The following is an 18488-nucleotide window of genomic DNA, read 5'->3' on the forward strand; positions in this document are numbered from 1 at the left end:
ACTAGAACGGATAAAGTTCGCACTAAGGGGTTCGGCTCAAGGGTTCACCAGGCGGTGGCAACCGTTCATTGACTACCTCGCAAAACGATTAAGGAAATGGGAAGGTAGCAGCGGCAACCCAGGGGGGAGGGGGGCGGGAGGGGGGAGGGGGAAGAAGGGGGGGAGGGGGAAGAAGGGGGGGAGGGGGAAGAAGGGGGGGAGGGGGAAGAAGGGGGGGAGAGGGGGAGGGGGACGGGGGGGAGGGGGAAGGGGGGGGAGGGGGACGGGGGGGAGGGGGAGGGGAAGGGGGGGGAGGGGGGGGGGGGGGAGGGGGGAAGGGGGGGGAGGGGGAAGGGGGGAGGAGGGGGGGAGGGGGAAGGGGGGGGAGGGGGGAGGGGGGAAGGGGGGGGGAGGGGGGAGGGGGGAAGGGGGGGGGAGGGGGGAGGGGGAAGGGGGGGGGAGGGGGGGAGGGGGAAGGGGGGGAGGGGGGGAGGGGGAAGGGGGGGGAGGGGGAAGGGGGGGGAGGGGGAGGGGGGGAGGGGGGACGGGGGGGAGGGGAAGGGGGGGAGGGGGAGGAGGGGGAGGGGGACGGGGGGGAGGGGAAGGGGGGGAGGGGGAGGAGGGGGAGGGGGACGGGGGGGAGGGGAAGGGGGGGAAGGGGGGAGGGGGAGGGGAAGGGGGGAGGGGGAGGGGGAGGGAGGGGGAGGGGGGGGGAGGGCCCGGGCAGGTCCTCGGGGGTGTTTTTGTATAGATATTTGTATTAGGCTATGTATGTTGGATTGTTTGATTTTACTTTTGGAGAGTTATTATTTTTGATATGGCAGTTGCCATTTAGTTTATATATTATTTATTTATTTGTTAAAAACGGCCACTGTTATTTATACTGCTTTACTGTTGTAAAAAGGAAAACCTTTGTATTTTGTTTGGCCAAAAAATTTGAATAAAATATATTTTTTAAAAAAGAACGGAGTTCTGATGAGGAAGTGGAGACTTCCTCATCAACCTGAGGGTGGAGATTGGATGGTTGTTCATCCGATAGAGGTACAGCCCAAATATCGTTGAGAAGTACTGCGGACAGCACATAAGATACCAATGGCAGGACATGTGGGAATTCGCAAAACTCAGACATCAGTCAACAGGAATTTTCCTAGCCAGGGCTGCATAAGGATGTAGCGCAATTCTATAGAACCTGTCTTATCTGTCAGGTAATAGGTTAAACCCGCACCTTTAATACCCCAAACCAGTGTTTGAAGAAGCATTTAGTCGGGTATTGGTCGATTGCATAGGACCATTGCCTAAAACAAAGGCAGGGCATCAGTACATTCTTACGGTCATGGATATGACTACCCAATTTCTGGAAGCTATACCTTTGAGAACAATTACAGCTAAGGTAGTAGTTTCAGGAGCAAGAATGAAAATGTGGGCATACAAACATTTTAAAAAAAAATTTTAATTTAGAGGACAGTACCCAATTCTTTTTTTTTTTTTCAGTTAAGGGGTAATTTATTTTAAAAATAAATTTAGAGTAACCAATTATTTTTCTTTCCCAATTAAGGGGTAATTTAGCACGGCCAATCCACCTACCCTGCAGTTATGGGGGTGAGATGTGGGCAGCCAAACATGCCCGGTCCAGAATATTCCAGACTGGAGATGAGGGCAGCATGGTAGCATTGTGGATAGCACAATTGCTTCACAGCTCCAGGGTCCCAGGTTCGATTCCGGCTTGGGTCACTGTCAGTGCGGAGTCTGCACATCCTCCCACTGTGTGCGTGTGTGTTTCCTCCGGGTGCTCTGGTTTCCTCCCACAGTCCAAAGATGTGCAGGTTAGGTGGATTGGCCATGATAAATTGCCCTTGGTGTCCAAAATTGCCCTTAGTGTTGGGTGGGGTTACTGGGTTATGGGGATTGGGTGGAGGTGGTGACCTTGGGTAGGGTGCTCTTTCCAAGAGCCGGTGCAGACTCGATGGGCCGAATGGCCTCCTTCTCTGTAAATTCTATGAATTCTATGAAGTGCAAGTATCGTTGCCGTTGCAGGGTGAACTTCTGAAAGCAAAATTCAGTGGCCCCTATAAGGTAGTTAGGAGGGTCAATAAGGTGACTTACCTGATAGATTCTCCAGACTGTAAGAAGAAAGACAGATTATGCCACATATGTTGAAGATATACCATGGTAGGGAAGAGGATAGGGAAGGAACGGGTGTGTCAGATGGGAGAAGTAGTGGAAGAGGACAGATATGGGAAGAGTGAGATAGGAGAAGAGGTTGACTGTTCACAGCATGACCCGCCTGTGGTACGACTAACAAATACAGACATCTTGGAACAGGTAGAGAGCGAGTTTGTCTATTTCGAAGAAGACCAGCGAAAAGTGCTAATAAAGATACTGAAAAAATATGGGCAGATTTGTAAGAACACACCAGGGGTTGGTTTAGCACAGGGCTAAATAGCTGGCTTTTAAAGCAGCCCAAGGCAGGCCAGCAGCGCGGTTCAATTCCCGTACCAGCCTCCCCGAACAGGCGCCGGAATGTGGCGACGAGAGGCTTTTCACAGTAACTTCATTGAAGCCTACTTGTGACAATAAGCGATTATTATTATTATATTATAGATGGAATACAATGTGGAAAAGTGTGAGGTTATGCATTTTGGTGGAAAGAATAGAGGCATAGACCATTTTCTAAATGGGAAAGGCTTCTGAAATCTGAAGCACAACTAGGACTTAGGAGTCCTAGTTAAAGATTCTCTTAAGGTTAACATGCAGGTTTCAATTAACAGTTAGGCAGGCAAATGCAATGTTAGCATTCATGTCGAGAGGGCTAGAATACAAGAGCAAGAGCTTCTGAGGCTGTATAAACTTCTGATTAGACCCTATTAGAATATTGTGAGCAATTTTGGGCCCCGTATCTAAGGAAGGATGTGCTGGCGTTGGAGGGGGTCCAGAGGAGGTTCATAAGATTGATCCCAGGAATGAAGGGCTTGTCATATGGGGAGCGGTTGAGGACTCTGGGTTGTACTCAATGGAGTTTGAAAGCTCACTAAAAGATCGCGAGGTACAAGGGACTGGCCCGAGGGCCAGTAGCAAACCAGAGTGAATTTAAAAAAAAAAGAAAACACGCCGGTTAATACATGCTTGGGCCAACACTGGGGAGTACAGCTGAGGCAGATCGGCCAAATGTAGACCACAGCCACAGAGAGAGGGGAGACAAGTTACGTGTAAATATATATAGTGATCTTTGTTTCAGTTTTATTTTCCGCTCTTTGGTTTATCTCTTGGTAATTTAAATTTTTCCTTGGTTTTTCCATTGTTTTGTGCGGTTTTGCAACTTGTAACTTTAAAAAATTATATATATTTTATTAAAGTTTTCAAACACAATTTTTCCACCTTACAAATCAACAAATAAGATAACACAATAACTAGTAGATAACATTATTTAAATAACATGTTGAAGTAACAAAGTAACAAAGAGAAGAAAAAATTGTGCTCCCCCCCCCCTCCACCCCAACTAGAACAAAACAGGTCCCCCCCCCCGCTCTGGGCTGCTGCTGACGATCTATTTTCTCTTAATGTTCCGCGAAATAGTCTGCAACTTGTAACTTAACCTACGAACTGAAATGTATAACATAAAATGTGAAAGCCAATAAAAACATTTCAAAAATAAGTGGATCAAGGGTTATGGGGAGAAGGCAGGAGAATGAGGATGAGAAATATATTGGCCATGATTGAATGGCGGAGCAGGCTCGATGGGCCAAATGGCCATTTCTGCTCCTATTGTCTAGACAAAGGAAACTCTGAACCAGTAAAGCAACAACCATCTCGACTGAATCCACAGTAACTGGTTCGGTTAGGTGCGAAATGCCAGTGCATGTTGGATCTGTTGCGGAAATGGTGTGGTCTACAAACACTAAATAGAATTTGAGAGATTGAGGGCCATGTTGGTGGGCGAACCAGTTCTGGCCGCCCCCGATTTTTCCTTTACAGACCTTTAAAAATGGCCACAGATGCCATTGGAGCAGCACGGTAGCACAAGTGGCTATCACTGTGGCGTCACAGTGCCAGGGTCCCTGGATCACTGTCTGTGCGGAGTCTGCACATTCTCCCCGTGTCTGCGTGGGTTTCCTCTGCGTGGGTGTTCCGGTTTTCTCCCACAGTCCAAAGATGTGCAAATTAGGTGGATTGGACATGCTAAAATTGCCCTTAGTGTCCAAAAAGGTTAGGAGGGGTTATTGGGTTACGGGAATGGGGTGGAAGTGAGGGCTTAAGTGGGTCGGTGGAGACTCGATGGGCCTAATGGCCTCCTTCTGCACTGTATGTTCTATGCCAGTGACCTGGTGATAGGGCAGCACTACTACAAGAATAGAGAGGCTACTGGGATAGTTTTCAAAAAAACTTAAGTCTGTGCCAAAGAAAGTTTTCCACCATTGAAAAGGAAGCCTTAGCATTGTTACTACCCTTTAGCACTTTGAAGTATATGTCCGGCATGACAATAAACAACGTTTAGTTTATACGGATCATAATCTGCTTGCATTTTAGAAAGGGTTAAAACTCGGAACGCATTGTTATTCCATTGGAGTTTATTATTGCAACAGTTCAATGTTATAGGGAGGAACTCAAAAGTTGCAAAATAGTACTGTGTTTTGAAGATTTAGACTTTTCTTCTTTAAATTTTTTTTTTCTAATTAAGGGGCAATTTAGTGTGGCCAATCCACCTACCCTGTGCATCTTTGGGTTGTAGGGGTGAGACCCATGCAGACACTGGGAGAATGTGCTAACTCAACACAGGCAGTGACCGGAGCTGGAATCGAACCCCGGGCTTTGGTGCCGTGAGGTGGCAGTGCTAACCACTGTGACTCAGTGCCGCCCCGAAAATTTAGATTTTTAACAGAAGAACTCGGGACTTTTTGATACCGGTGACATCGGAGGGATTTGTTTTAATTAGTTGGCTGGTGGCCAATGGATTGGTCGAAGACTGTATTCTGCCTGGCAACAGACAATAATTTAGAAGCTGTGAGTTTCTTTCTCTTCTGTCTCCTCTCTCGCTCTCTCTCTCTCTAAAGGTTTCTTGCCTGTCGTCTCTGAATCTGCAGAGAAGTCTTGAGATCCAGATGAATGTACAGTGAAAACCATTAGCGACTGAAAGGAAAGACCTCCCCCAACTGAAGGCACAGACACAAAATAATCAAAGTGGAAGACGTCCATCTGAAACAAAGACTTTTATCCTTTTACTCATCGTATTATTTTTCTTTCCACCCCTTTCCCCCCCTCTGTGTTTGTCTGTCTTGTGTGTATGTAGAAGGTGGGGTGAGTTAAAGAGGTGGGTTAGGACTTAGATAATAGTTCACCAGTTGTATTTGCTGCCTATTTAATTATCATTATTAATAAAAATTAACTGTGTTTAAATTTACAAACTTGGTGACTGTGGTTAGTGGGCAGCCAAAGACCATAGGCTTCAGGTATTTTAAAAGAATTAATAGTTCACTTCAATTATGTTACGAGTCCAGGCCAAGTGGGGCTGGAATTGACCGCGCAAGCCCAGGCTGTCGTAACACCATACTGCCAAGAGATCCCTTTGTTCTGTATTATTACTGAACATATCTTTGTCAGATAAAATAGACTAAAATAGGGCACCAAGGTATTGGCCTAGAAAGAGATATTTTAAAAATGCAGCACAGCAAGGGTTGTTCTGTGATATACTTTCTGAATAATTAATTAGTACACATTTGGACTTAAAGTACCACTTGTGCATTTCTAATTTCATTTTAATTTGTTACTATGTTGTCAGTAAATTGTTATTAGTCAGTCCTTGCATTATCATATACCCTTAATAATTTTCATCAATTACACCATTTTGATACATTTTTTAAATTGTGAAGAAGTTTTTGATGTTGGAAATAGAGTGGAATTCATTCTGGGCGACCAACATCAGACATTTTAAAATAAATTTAGCATACCCAACATTATTTTCCAATTAAGGGGCAGTTTAGTGTGGTCAATCCACCTAACCTGCACATCTTTGAGTTGTGGGGATGAAACCCATGCAGACACTGGGAGAATGAGGGGCAGCATGGTAGCACAGTGGTTAGCACTGTGGCTTCACAGCACCAGGGTCCCAGATTCAATTCCCTGCTGGGTCACTGTGTGGAGTCTGCACCTTCTCCCCGTGTCTGCATGGGTTTCCTCCGGGTGCTCCGGTTTCCTCCCACAATCTGAAAACATGCAGGTTTGGTGGATTGGCCGTGCTAAATTTAAATTGCCCTTAGTGTCCAAAAAGGTTAGGAGGGGTTATTGGGTTACGGGGATAAGGTGGAAGTGAGGGCTTAAGTGGGTTGGTTCAGACTCGGTGGGCCAAATGGCCTCCTCCTGCACTGTATGTTGTATGTTCTATGTGCAAACTCCACACAGACAGTGACCCGGGGCCGGAATCGAACCCGGGTCCTCAGCGCCGTAGGCAGCAGTGCTAACTGCGCCACCGTGCCGCCCCAACCAACATCAGACTTGACACTGTTCTATTTTATTATACCGCAACAATGTGGTTCAGCCCAAACCCAGTGAAGTATCTCCTACTGCATACTGGTACGTAATTTATTGATCCTGTCAACTAATGCTGAATGACGACAGTTTTGAGGTGTGCCATACCCACTCAGAGCTGAATTGAGACTGTTCAGAATAACTTCATGTAAGACCCTTAAAGCCAGATGATCAAGGATACTTTAATCCCCTCATGTTGGGCTGAATTCGATATCTTGTAAGTGAAGGTTTATTCTCTGACCCACTGCACTACCCAGTTCCTCTTGACTGACCTTTTGAACACTGAGTTTAGAAATGATTTATTCCAGTTAATGGGTTTAATTCGACAAGTTAAGCTCAGCTTCCACTCTGTGCATAGTGTAAGCAGTTAACAATGAGGTCTCTCTGTGACTTTGATCTCTTTGTAAGGGTCATCCTGGACAGAACGTTATTTTGTGTTAGAGTACCAACATTCATATTTTAAGAATTGGAAGGATTTATGCCGAGTATGATTTTAACATGTCCTTATGCTTTGGGAGGTGGAGTAAAATTGCTGCAAGATTTATTGTTAAACTACTGAGTGAAGAATTATATTGACAGAGTACTTAGGGCTGGCTGTACCTCTGCCCTCTCAGCTGCAAGGGCGTAGCAATTCCTGTCTGAGAAGCAAAGGAAGAAGAAAAGAATGAAGTGTTTTCATACCCTCAAAAAAAAAAGCTAAGTCAGTTTTGTTTCTCTTCTAAGCACTGTTCAGTTATGTGTAGAGGTTTTATTTATAGCATATAGAAGCTGACTTCTTAGTTTTCCTCCTTTTGCACTGGGAGGGAGGAAGTTTAGGAGTTTTGCCAAGTGTACCTCTGGTCGACTGAAATGTGGAATGATTGTATAGAATGCTATTTGGCAGATCATATACCCTCCCAAATGAAGGATGGGGAAAAAGACTAAAACAGCAACAAAGTCAATCTCTTGTTAGGCTAAAATTATTCTTGAATTCCACAGATTGTGAGCCTACAGGTGTTTCTGACTGGTCATTTGATGAAAACTGTCTCTTTTGTTGCTTGAGAAGAGAAAAAGTGAAGGTAAGAGCAATTTGAAATATTTAATTTTAGCGACTACTTGGTACACTTGGTTTAGAACAGAATAATGCGGCTCAGTTTATTAGGTTATGTAGTCTGGAATGAAAAAAATAGAATATTTTTGTATTATATTTTTTGAGGGTATGTTCTTCTTCCTTTACTCCCTGGCAGGCCATGCTCTATGTCGGTAGGACATGGTGTAATGATATTTTCACTGGACTAGGAATCCAGAGACCCAGGGTATTGCCTGAGGACCTAGGGTCAAATCCAACCATGGCAGATGGTGGAATTTGAATTCATTAATAATCTAGAATTACAAGTCTAAAGATGACCATGAAACCATTGTTGATGGTCATAAACCCCACCTGGTTCACTAATGTCCTTTAATTGAGGAAAATCTGCCACCCATATTGGTCTGCTCTACATGTGACTACAGACCCACATCAATGCTCTCTCACACTTAATTGCTCTCAGTTCTTGGGCAATTAGGGATGGGCAGTATATCCCAAGGATTTTACAAAATGTTGTTCGTAACAGTTGTTACGAGGTGCGTGCACATGACTATCCGTCTGACTTTTCTCTCTGCACTCTGCCTCATCCCCATCTCCCACCTCAAAACCTTAAAGGGAGACTACAAGCAGGCGTGTTGTACGTTGGACCTTCGTGCTATCGGTTCATTGCTGCTGATCCTCTTTGAAGCTGAGTGGAAAGAATTAGATCTTAACCTAGCTGAAGGATGGGGGAGAACCTGAACAAAGTATCTAATATTTCATTCAAAGTACACCCAAATTTTACGGAGGTTGTTAGGGGTAATGATGATGGCCCCACCAGAGGGAGAAACGGAGATAGTAGTGGCGATGGATGCCGAGAAAGCATTTGATAGAGTGGAGTGGGATTATTTGTGGGAGGTGTTGAGGAGATTTGGTTTTGGAGAGGGGTATGTTAGATAGGTGCAGCTGTTGTATAGGGCCCCAGTGGCGAGCGTGGTCACGAATGGACGGGGATCTGCATATTTTCGGCTCCATAGAGGGACAAGGCAGGGATGCCCTCTGTCCCCATTATTGTTTGCACTGGCGATTGAGCCTCTGGCGATAGCGTTGAGGGGTTCCAAGAAGTGGAGGGGAGTACTTAGGGGAGGAGAAGAACACCGGGTATCTTTGTATGCGGACGATTTGCTACTATACGTGGCGGACCCGGCGGAGGGGATGCCAGAAATAATGCGGATACTTGGGGAGTTTGGGGATTTTTCAGGGTATAAATTGAACATGGGGAAAAGTGAGTTGTTTGTGGTGCATCCAGGGGAGCAGAGTAGAGAAATAGAGGACCTACCGTTGAGGAAGGTAACAAGGGACTTTCGTTACCTGGGGATCCAGATAGCTAAGAATTGGGGCACATTGCATAGGTTAAATTTAACGCGGTTGGTAGAACAGATGGAGGAGGATTTCAAGAGATGGGATATGGTATCCCTGTCAATGGCAGGGAGGGTGCAGGCGGTTAAGATGGTGGTCCTCCCGAGATTCCTCTTTGTGTTTCAGTGCCTCCCGGTGGTGATCACGAAGGCTTTTTTAAAAAGGATTGAAAAGAGCATCATGGTTTTTGTGTGGGCCGGGAAGACCCCGAGAGTGAGGAAGGGATTCTTACAGCGTAGCAGGGATAGGGGGGGGCTGGCACTACCGAGCCTAAGTGAGTATTATTGGGCCGCTAATATTTCAATGGTGAGTAAGTGGATGGGAGAGGAGGAGGGAGCGGCGTGGAAGAGATTAGAGAGGGCGTCCTGTAGGGGTACTAGCCTACAGGCTATGGTGACAGCCCCATTGCCGTTCTCACCGAGGAACTACACCACAAGCCCGGTGGTGGTGGCTACACTGAAGATTTGGGGACAGTGGAGACGGCATAGGGGTAAGACTGGAGCCTTGGGGGGGGGGTCCCCGATAAGAAACAACCATAGGTTTGCCCCGGGGGGAATGGATGGGGGATATGGAATGTGGCAAAGAGCAGGAATAACGCAACTGAAAGATCTGTTTGTGGATGGGAAGTTCGCGAGTCTGGGAGCGCTGACCGAGAAATATGGGTTGCCCCAAGGGAATGCATTCAGGTATATGCAACTGAGGGCTTTTGCGAGGCAACAGGTGAGGGAATTCCCGCAGCTCCCGACACAAGAGGTGCAGGACAGAGTGATCTCAAAGACATGGGTGGGGGATGGTAAGGTGTCAGATATATATAGGGAAATAAGGGACGAAGGGGAGACTATGGTAGATGAACTAAAAGGGAAATGGGAAGAAGAGCTGGGGGAGGAGATCGAGGAGGGGCTGTGGGCAGATGCCCTAAGCAGGGTAAACTCGTCGTCCTCGTGTGCCAGGCTAAGCCTGATTCAGTTTAAGGTATTACACAGGGCACATATGACTGGAGCACGGCTCAGTAAATTTTTTGGGGTGGAGGATAGGTGTGCGAGGTGCTCGAGAAGCCCAGCGAATCATACCCATATGTTTTGGTCATGCCCGGCACTACAGGGGTTTTGGATGGGGGTGACAAAGGTGCTTTCAAAAGTAGTAGGAGTCCGGGTCGAACCAAGCTGGGGGTTGGCTATATTTGGGGTTGCACAAGAGCCGGGAGTGCAGGAGGCGAGAGAGGCCGATGTTTTGGCCTTTGCGTCCCTAGTAGCCCGGCGCAGGATATTGCTAATGTGGAAAGAAGCCAAGCCCCCGGGGGTGGAGACCTGGATAAATGACATGGCGGGGTTTATAAAGCTAGAGCGGATTAAGTTCGTCCTAAGGGGGTCGGCTCAAGGGTTCACCAGGCGGTGGCAACCGTTCGTCGAATACCTCGCAGAAAGATAGACGGAATGGGAAAAAGAAGGCAGCAGCAGCAGCCCAGGATCGGGGGGGCGGGGGGGGGGGAGGGGGAGGAGGAACCAGAAGGACTCTCAGGGTTGTTAATATATACTGTATAGTATGTATAGGTCGTTGCTACAGATAATTATATATTGGACTGTTAAATTATATTTTTGGAGAGTGTTACTTGTGACAAGGCAGTTGCCAATTAGGGCTAGTTTTCATTTTTGTTATTTATTATTTATTCATTTTTTTTTTGTTTATAAAATAGGTCATTGTTATTTGTGTTGTTATAATATTGTGTAAAGGATGCACAATGTACTGTGTTGGTTGACCAAAAATTTTCAATAAAATATTTAATAACAAAAAAAAAGTACACCCAAATTTTATAGAGAAATTTGATAAACAACACTTCTGGCTTTAGACATGGGCTTCGGGCTGGCATTGATTCATCTGGGAGAGATGATGGGAAAGCACCCTCAAAGTTTTAGTGACATGAGGTGACATCTGCTGGACTCGTTTTGATGGCTGAACAAACTGGTTTGGGAAAGGTACATACAGTCTGTTATAAGTGCCTCACATGAAATTGTCCCTTGGTGCAGGAAGATCTCTGCTGATGCCTTGTTTGCAGGGCTTTCTGCTTTGGAGTATTGTGGTGGTGAATTCCTCCCTCAACTGGTGTCATTTCTTTGCATTGACCATCAGCTAGAATTTCCCACTTGTTGTGATTGATATTGAGGCTTTCATTTCTCTTCCGACAGCATCCTTGAATTGGAACTTTTGCCACCCTGCTGATCTGTTGGCAAGGACTATCTGCCTTGGGGATGTGGCCTTTTCCATCCTGTTCACTTGCCCAGGCCACTGAAGCACTTTTTGCTTAATTAACACTTGCATGCTTGGCATGTTTGCACCCGAAAGGACTATTTTATTGGTGACTTTGTCTTTCCATGTGATGCCGAAGATGCATACTAGATACTGGAGATGGAAATAATTGGATCTTTTACATAAATTATTCCTAAATTGGCTTTCATATCACTTTACAGATGTTGTGTAAGATTCTAAAAGGTTCTTGAAAAAGGTCTTGTTTTGTTCACTTCCTGGTGATGCCTTCATCAATGAGTAATTTATTTTATCACATATAAAAATTAAAAAGTGGGTGCTCTTCCACTTGGGTGACAGGCAAAGCCAATGTTTCAGTTACTTCAGCTGATCTCTTCACTCACTTTTAAGGTCTGGACCTCTTTAATGTCTCACTGCAACATATGAGGCTGATATGATATGAGCTTTGACAAAGAGTCATCGGACTCGAAACGTTAGCTCTTTTCTCTCCCTACAGATGCTGCCAGACCTGCTGAGATCTTCCAGTATTTTCTCTTTCGTTTCAGATTCCAGCATCTGCAGTGAGGCTGATATGGGGCTGGTTTAGCACAGTGGGCTAAATGGCTGTCTTGTAAAGCAGACCAAGGCCAGAAGCGCGGGTTCAATTTCCGTACCAGCCTCCCCGAACAGGCGCCAAAATGTGGCGACTAGGGGCTTTTCACAGTAACTTAATTTGAAGCCTACTTGTGACAATAAGCGATTTTCATTTTTTTCATGAAATGCTATCTAGAAGCTGAAAATGATAAGGAAACTGCAGTCTACTTTCCTTTTCAGTTGCAGTCGGCAACAAAACATTGCATTTGATACTGTCAGATTGTTCTGATTGTGGTTTCCTTCTTGATGGTAATGGGTCAGATTAACGTAATATTGCCTATAACATATTGCTCCATTACCTGCTATTTGTCACTTAATTTCCCAATTGCGAATAAACTTTATTTGCATATTGCTAAAATGCTACTTGTGACATGTGATCCAAAGTAAACAGTCCTAATTGTACGAGCTGTGACTTTAGACAATATTCTATTTTCTCCCACATCCAAATGCCAGCATGTCTTTTATATTTACCGGTTCTGAAGATCCTGCATAGTATTTCCAAATTAATGTGAATTCCACAGGCCAACCAGTCTCGTGGTGTAGACATTTCTCCTCATCTCAGTCCTAAATGGCCTACCCCGTATCCTCAGACTGTGGACCCCTGGTTCTGGACACCCCCACTATCTGGAACATCCTTCCTGCATCTATCCTGCCTAGCCCTGTTAGAATTTTATAGGTTTCTAATCGACCTCCCCCCCCCCCCCCCCCCCCCAACTTCTGAACACCAGCAAATACAATCCTAACAAACCCAATCTCTCCTCGTATGTCAGTCCTGCCATCCCAGGCATCAGGTAAACCTATTCTGCACATTACAAACATAATATTTAATTTATTTGCCGATTTTGATGGAAATCATAACCCACATTTCAATGTTTATCCATTAAAGTTGTGCTGAGAATCTTTTGTCTGACCAGTCTGCACTGGATAGCATTCGCTCTCCTTCATATGTTGTCAGTTATAATATGAGAATAGAACAAAAGAAACTGACAAAAAGCTTTAGTGAGCACTTGTATCCTTGGTTTTACATGTTATGCTAAAATTTAAATATACAGGCAGACTGCATGTTTCAATTCTGTCTTCTGTACTGCATCTTTCTGAAGCAGTAATTGGGTGGCTTTTTTTTTACATTGATCTTTAACTTTGGCAGCCTTTTGTCTTGTGAGACGGTGATTTGCAACGTGATAGTTAACTCTGCGTTAAGCATCTCCTTGTGTGGCCCTGGAGCCCCAGTCTGTCATGGCAGCTCCTGCTGCATTTGCTGCAGATGAAGAAAGTGAGTTGAGAAGAACTGCGCTTTGCGTTTCTCTTTATAACTTCCAGTGTCTATCCAGACAGACAGCCTCCAGAAGTCATAGCTATCAGGCACTGTCCCCCCGTTGTCTGTGTCAATGTCTGCCATCTACATCTCTTACTCAGAAGTGTCCTTGTAGTGGAGATATGTACTTCCATTAGGCAGCCAGTTTTCTTTTGTCGATGAAGGCAATTTCTAGTGGTCTCCTTTATTTCTTGGATTTCTCTTGCAGCTGACTGAGAAGATCATGCCAATTGTGGATTTTCCACTCTGAAACCACACTGGGATTTGGGTTGGATGCGTTCAGCAAAGATCTGCAGTCTGAAAAGGACAACATTGACAAATACTTTTCTCATGATAATAAAAGAAAAATACTGCAGAGATTAGAAATCTGAAATTTAAAAAAAAAATCCTGAAAATATTCAGCTGGTCTGGCAGCAACTGTGGAGAGAGAAACAGAATTAATCTTTTGAGTCGATTATGACTCTTGTGCAGAATTCCGAAGAGGAATCATATTTGACTCAATTCTCCTATTGCCCTGTTTATTGTATAGGGTCATAATCTTTGAAACAGCATATCGTGAGGCATTGCTCCCTCCAGCAGAGACAAGTTTGTGCTGATGATGCTTGATTAGTTCAGGTTTACTTAAGCTTACATAAAAAAGAGAAAATGCTGTAAATCAGCAAATCAGGAAGCATCTGGAGAGGAATGGAGTTAACGTTTGAGCTCGATAACCCTTCATCAGAACTGTTCCAATGTAGGGTCATTGACTTGAAACATGCTGCCAGACCCGATGAGTATTTCCAATAGTTTTTCTATTTCGGATCTCCAGCATCTGCAGTATTTTGCTTTTGTGTTAAGTGTAAATCAATAGCCTCTTACTCTTTCATAGTATCCTGCTTCCTTCAGCGAGTTAATACTGCCTCTCATTACAATATTTTGAAAAGATTATAAGGTAAAATATAGAAACCAAAAGTTTTTTTGTTACTTTAAAATACTTAAAATTTAATCAAACACAAGACTTTTCTGAAATTTGGATGAAAACTTTTATAAAGATTAACTAAAGTTAGACTAAATTTGAAATCAGGAAGTAGGGCTGAGACTGAAAACAAATTATAGAAATGAAATACATGTGGATGTTAGTTGAGGATTGGGATGACTTGGGTGTGAGGCACTACACCTGAATTGGAGTATCTGTTGGCACCAATTATCAGCCAGTTTGGAGGTGAGTTGAGGAAAGGTTGGACTTGGGCAGGATTTGCAGCACACTGTGTATTTAATAATAAAAATAACCTTTTATTGTCACAAGTATGAAGTTACTGTGAAAAGCCCCTAGTCACCATATTCCGACGCCTGTTCAGGTAAGCTGATACGGGAATTGAACCCGCGCTGCTGGCCTTGTTCTGCATCACAAACCAGCTGTCTAGCCCACTGAGCTAAACCAGCCCACAGCAAATCAAACAATCCTTTTACAGAAATGCTACGAATTGCAGCAAACAGAACTTGTGATCGAAACAGCAATTTCTCCAGATAAAAGCATTTTAATTTTTCCAGCAAAATATAGTGAGTGAAAAATAGTTACATGATATAAATTATGCAAAAAAAATTTGATTCCAGTTACTCATTGCAGTGCAGACTCCAGTCATGATTGACAGGGAATTGACCCCACCATCTCCATTTTTACCAGCCCACATGATGCCGGGGTAAGCAATCTGATAGAGTAGCCACCTGAAAATCTTTCTAGGCTTGAATACGGAAAAGGGCTAATGATGATGCGAATAAACAGCTCCTTTTTTTGTGCATGGTGCAATTTAATAAGGGCTGCACGGCAGCATAGTGGTTAGCATTGTTGCTTCACACCAGGGACCTGGATTTGATTCCCAGCTTCGGCCACTGTCTGTGCTGAGTCTGCACGTTCTCCCCGTGTCTGCATGGGTTTCCTCTGGGAGCTCCAGTTTCCTCCCACAAGTCCTGAAAGACATGCATGTTAGGTGAATTGGACATTCTGAATTCTCCCTCGGTGTACCCGAACAGGCACTATCATGGACAACTAGGGGATTTTCACAATAACTTCACTGCAGTGTTAATGTAAGCCTACTTGTGACACTAATAAAGATTATTATTATTTACGGTTTTGTATAGGATATGTTTTTCTTTCATTGTTTTCCAAACTGTTTGCATAAGCTAACTTGGCAGATGGAATATAAGGGAGGAAAATGTGAAATTATGCACTTTGGCAGGAAGACTGAAGGAGCAGAATATTCTAGCAATGGAGAAGGACTGCAGAAAGCTGTAGCACAGAGGGGTTTGAGGGTCCTCAGGCATAAAGTTAGTTTGCAAGTTCAGCAGGTAATAGGGAAGGCAAATGGAATGTTGGCCTTTATTTCAAAGTCTTGCTAAAATTACACAAGGCACTAGTTACACCACACCTGGAATACTGTGAACAGTTTGGTCCCCTTATTGAAGAGAAAAATCTACTGGCACTGGAGGCAGTCCAGAGAAGGTTCACTAGGTTAATCCCGGGTATGGAGGGATTTTCTTATGGGGAGAAGTAGTGTAGGTTGGATCTATATTCTTTAGAGTTTAGAAGAACGAGGGGCGATCTTATTGAAACGTATAGGTTTCTCAGGAGGCTTGACAGGGTAGATGCTGAGAGGTTGTTTCCTCTTGTGGATGAGTCGAGGACCAGAGGGCATAATCAAAGAGTAAGGGGTCACCCACTTAAGACAGAGATGAGAAGGAATTTTTTCTCTCTGAGGGTAGTGAATTTGTGGAATCCTTCACCACAGAGACCTGTACAGGCGGTCGTTAACTATGTTTAAGGCTGTGATAGACAGATTTTTTTTATCAGTAAGGGAATCTAGGCTGATGGGGAAAAGGCAGCAAAGTTGAATTGAAGACTTTCAGATCAATCATGATCTCATTGAATGGTGGAGCAGATGAAATGGGCCGAATGGCCTGCTTCTGCTCGTGTCTCACCGTTTGATTTTGTACCTTGTGATTCATACCCAACACAAAGGAAGATGGTTGTGGTTGTTAGAGGTCAATCATCTCAGTTTCATGATGCCACTGCAGGAGATCCTCAGGTTAGTGTCCTAGGCGTAACCAGCTTCAGCTTCATCAATGACCTTTGCTCCATCATAAGGTCAGAAGTGGGGATGTTCGCTGATGATTGCACAATGTTCAGCACCATTCACGACTCGGAAACTGAAGCAGTCCATGTCCAAATATAGCAAGACCTGGACAGCATCCAAGCTTGGGCTGACAAGTGGCAAGTAACATTTGCACCACACAAGTGGCAGGCAATGACGAAAGAGAATTTAACCATTGTCCCTTGATGTTCAATGGCATTACCATTGCTGAATTCCCTCACTATCAACATCCTGGGGGTTACAATTTGAGCAGAAACTAAACTAGACTAGCCTTATAAATACTGTGAGTACAAGAGCAGGTCAGAAGCTAGGAATCCTGCAGCGGGTATCTCACCTCCTGACTCCCCAAAGACTGTCTCCCATCTACAAGGCACAAGTCAGGAGCATGATGGAATATTCTTCACTGGCTGAGTGCGGCTCCAACAACACTTAAGGAGCTCAACACCGTCTAGGACAAAGCAGCCCGCTTGATTGACACCCGATCCACAAACATTCATTCCCACCACCACTGACAAACAGTGGCAGCCGTGTGTACTATTTACAAGATGCACTGCAGGAACTCATCATGCCTCCTTTAGACAGCACCTTCCAAATCCAGGACCGCTACCATCTAGTAGGACAAGGTCAGCAGATACATGGGAACACCACCACCCTGAAGTTCCTCTCCAAGCCACGCACCGTCCTGACTTGGAAATATATATTGTTCCTTTCCTGTCACTGGGTCAATATTGTGGAACTCCCTTTCTAACAGCTGTGGGTGTACCTGCACCACATGCATTGTAGCAGTTCAAGAAGGCAGCCTCCTTGAGGGATGAACAATAAATGCTGGCCTAGACATCTCATTTCTGAATGGATGAGAAAAAAGTTGTATTTTTCCAATGTCCAATCTTCATAAAGCTGTTTGATTTCAAGGATGAATAATTATCCAATTTTCAGTCAGACACTGGCTTAAATGTAGCCTTGTGCTATGCTGCACACTTTCTTTGAATAGTCAAACATCACCCATGAATCGGAGGAGGTTTTCTCAGCCTAAGGCAACTAATTTGTTTGCAATTAAATAATGTGGAAGACAAGATTATTCACCCTAAATTTAAAATAGCAAAGTCAATATTGGGCCAGTTGCCTTTTCTGTAACCTATTGAAATAATGTTAATAGGCTTTACTGTTTTGTGAAACAACATCCTGCTTAAGTGAATTCAGTATGGTTTCTCTTGCATCTGCCTTTTGGTATCTGCTAATTATAATTACAACATTATTTATGCAGCACATGCCTCATGATCAGATGTCCTCAATCTCGGAGCACAATGCACAGCTGAACTGAAAAATCTTGCAGTATTTAACCTGTAATTTATTTCAAGTTAAGGTTTTAGAATTATTCACCCTTTGTCTGTCAGAAAATTCTGTTTAGATGCTTGTAGATAATTTCCTGAATGCATCAATATTACAGTAGATCATTTCCTGACCACAGGCATTATAGTTCATGATGGAAAAATGTTTTAAATGGTTTTACTAAGAACATTGAGTCAGCTAAAAATATTTTGCAATATTGTTTCACAGTTCCAGGCTAATTCTTTGACAAAAAAGGAGTTCAGACTCTATTTGTAATTTTGGAATTACACACTTTGCATTCTCTTTAAATATAGAGCATCAACCACAACATTTGTGGTTGCACCATGTATGCTGCCAGCATCCTGTTGGGGTAGTAGTAATCGCGCCTCCACCTTCCACTCTCGCACTATCTTCCCAGTGTTTTTGGATCTATAAAGTTTGCCTGCTTTATATTATCAATTATCAGCTGCAGGAGTACTGTAGTCAATATTGAATTTCCCAGTGATGCTAATATAAAACACCACAGATGCTGGAAATCTGAAAAACGAACAAAAAATGATCCTGCTGCTCATTTCTAGCATTTTCTGTTTTACGCCTAGAGATGCTAATGGTTTTGTGAGTCACTTTAGCTTGCCGCAAACACTTCCTCCCTGTGCCACTCCTGAACAGGGTAACTTCAAAAATGGGGCCATCATTTAGCGGTATTATCACTGTAGCATTACAGAAGTTACTGTATTATCATTATGCCATTCCAATAGCATGACCCTAAACTCTACAAGTTTAATAGAATTTTAAAAATAATGTGAATTTGGGAATTAACGGAGACCATCAGGATCTTTGGATTGACCTAATAATACAC

The 18488-nt window shown here is 44.0% G+C and overlaps 1 protein-coding gene across 3 annotated transcripts in view; it reads left to right on the forward strand.

Moving 5' to 3' along the window:
• Window positions 1-18488, forward strand: part of LOC140393330 (uncharacterized) — a 141394-nt gene that overhangs the window by 20264 nt on the left and 102642 nt on the right. For 2 of the 3 annotated variants that reach the window (XR_011935575.1, XM_072479662.1), the window contains exon 3: window positions 7477-7556. The exons of the other annotated variant lie outside the window; for it this stretch is intronic. Coding sequence is in view for 1 of the 2 variants with exons in the window: in XM_072479662.1 (XP_072335763.1) it covers window positions 7477-7556 (80 nt within the window). In the remaining variant the exon portion in view is untranslated. The remainder of the gene's footprint in view (window positions 1-7476; window positions 7557-18488) is intronic. 3 annotated transcript variants of the gene reach the window in all.

This window comes from Scyliorhinus torazame, chromosome 16, assembly GCF_047496885.1.
Source record: "Scyliorhinus torazame isolate Kashiwa2021f chromosome 16, sScyTor2.1, whole genome shotgun sequence".
Classification (NCBI taxonomy): Eukaryota; Metazoa; Chordata; class Chondrichthyes; order Carcharhiniformes; family Scyliorhinidae; genus Scyliorhinus; species Scyliorhinus torazame.